At 35.2% G+C, this 1,441-nt stretch overlaps 1 protein-coding gene across 1 annotated transcript in view; it reads left to right on the plus strand.

The window, feature by feature from the left end:
• The window catches only part of LOC107598947 (zinc-binding protein A33-like), a 5,169-nt gene that overhangs the window by 1,679 nt on the left and 2,049 nt on the right, over nucleotides 1-1,441 (plus strand). The window contains exons 2-5 of the mRNA XM_016290390.1: nucleotides 100-195; nucleotides 285-515; nucleotides 614-636; nucleotides 711-829. Coding sequence (XP_016145876.1) covers nucleotides 100-195; nucleotides 285-515; nucleotides 614-636; nucleotides 711-829 — 469 coding nt within the window. The remainder of the gene's footprint in view (nucleotides 1-99; nucleotides 196-284; nucleotides 516-613; nucleotides 637-710; nucleotides 830-1,441) is intronic.

Here is a 1,441-nt window from a genome sequence, read left to right on the forward strand (position 1 = left end):
TTTGGATGCGATTAATCGCAATTAATCGTTTGACAGCACTAATTACAATGAATGACATTCCACTGATTTAACAAACATCAACTGGTTATTACATTTCAGGAGGAATTGAAGACTTCATTGAAAGATTTACAAGAAAAACTCAAGAGCTTTAAAGAAATAAAACAAACATTTGATGATGCATCACACCACATTAAGGTGAGAACATACAGTAAAATATTCTAGATTAAAGCATTTTCAGAAAGATTCAGGTAGAAGGGATGTGATAATCTTTGTATTTTATACAGGCTCAGACTCAGCAGACCGTGAGATGCTTGCAGGAGGAGTTTGAGCGGCTTCATCAGTTTCTGCGAGATGAAGAGATGATCAGAATATCTGCACTGAAAGAGGACGAGAATCAGAAGAGTCAGATGATGAAGGAGAAGATTGAACAAATAGACAGAGAGATCGAATCTCTTTCAAACAATATTGGAACCTTAAAAAATGATTTAGACGCTGCCGACATGCCCTTTCTACAAGTAAGAAATAACCTGTATTTTTAATGAAATATTGAGGGATCGAGGGTTGAATAACATTTGTGTACATGTAGCTTATTTCCTCCTTTTGTGTTTTGCAGAACTTCAAGTTCTCAAAAGAAAGGTAAGCTGTTTTCTTGCTGTCTTCTCTCTGCAGTGCAGTTCCTCCATCTTTCTATCTCCTGAATGTTATCACAGAGCCCAGATCACACTGCAGGATCCAGTGATGCCTGCTGGAGCCTTGATGAATGTGGGAAAATACTTGGGGAACCTGAAGTTTGAAGTCTGGAAGAAGATGATGCAGATAGTTCAACTCAGTGGGTTTTACATTCATCTGTTTCAGTTATGGGACTTTTCATTCACAGTCACAATGAAAATATTTCATAAGTCCAGACAAAGTCTTAATGGCAATACTAGGCTTAAGCTCTATTTAACCATTCTCACTAAATAATGTACTTTTTGCTGCAGAATTTACTGGTCATTTTTAAGTGTGCATGTTTTTTTTGTCACCATTTGTACGTAAAGTGTCCATTTATGTCAAATGTTAATTGTTTTAAGCATGTAGAAAATGACAGATAGTCATCAATTCAGTTAATTTGTAACACCTGCATGGTGTGAACCTGTTCTGGGTTAGTCTACTTTAGGTCAGCATTATTTGCAATATTTTATTTGCTGAGCAGGTGATTAGACATGTAATAAATGTGCATTCTTCTAATATTAGAAAATTATTTAACACACAAAAAATTAATGACATTTAAATACACACACACACATATATATATATGTATATATATATAGAAATGTGATATGTAACACATACACACATATTGTTGTGGCTTTGCTGGGATTATACCAGCACCCAAAAGACAACAAATACTGTTCCCTCTTGTCACCAGCATATCAGCAGCATGCAAAACATACATTATACT

This window comes from Sinocyclocheilus grahami, unplaced genomic scaffold (assembly GCF_001515645.1).
Source record: "Sinocyclocheilus grahami isolate Dianchi unplaced genomic scaffold, SAMN03320097.WGS_v1.1 scaffold258.1, whole genome shotgun sequence".
NCBI classification, from domain to species: domain Eukaryota; kingdom Metazoa; phylum Chordata; class Actinopteri; order Cypriniformes; family Cyprinidae; genus Sinocyclocheilus; species Sinocyclocheilus grahami.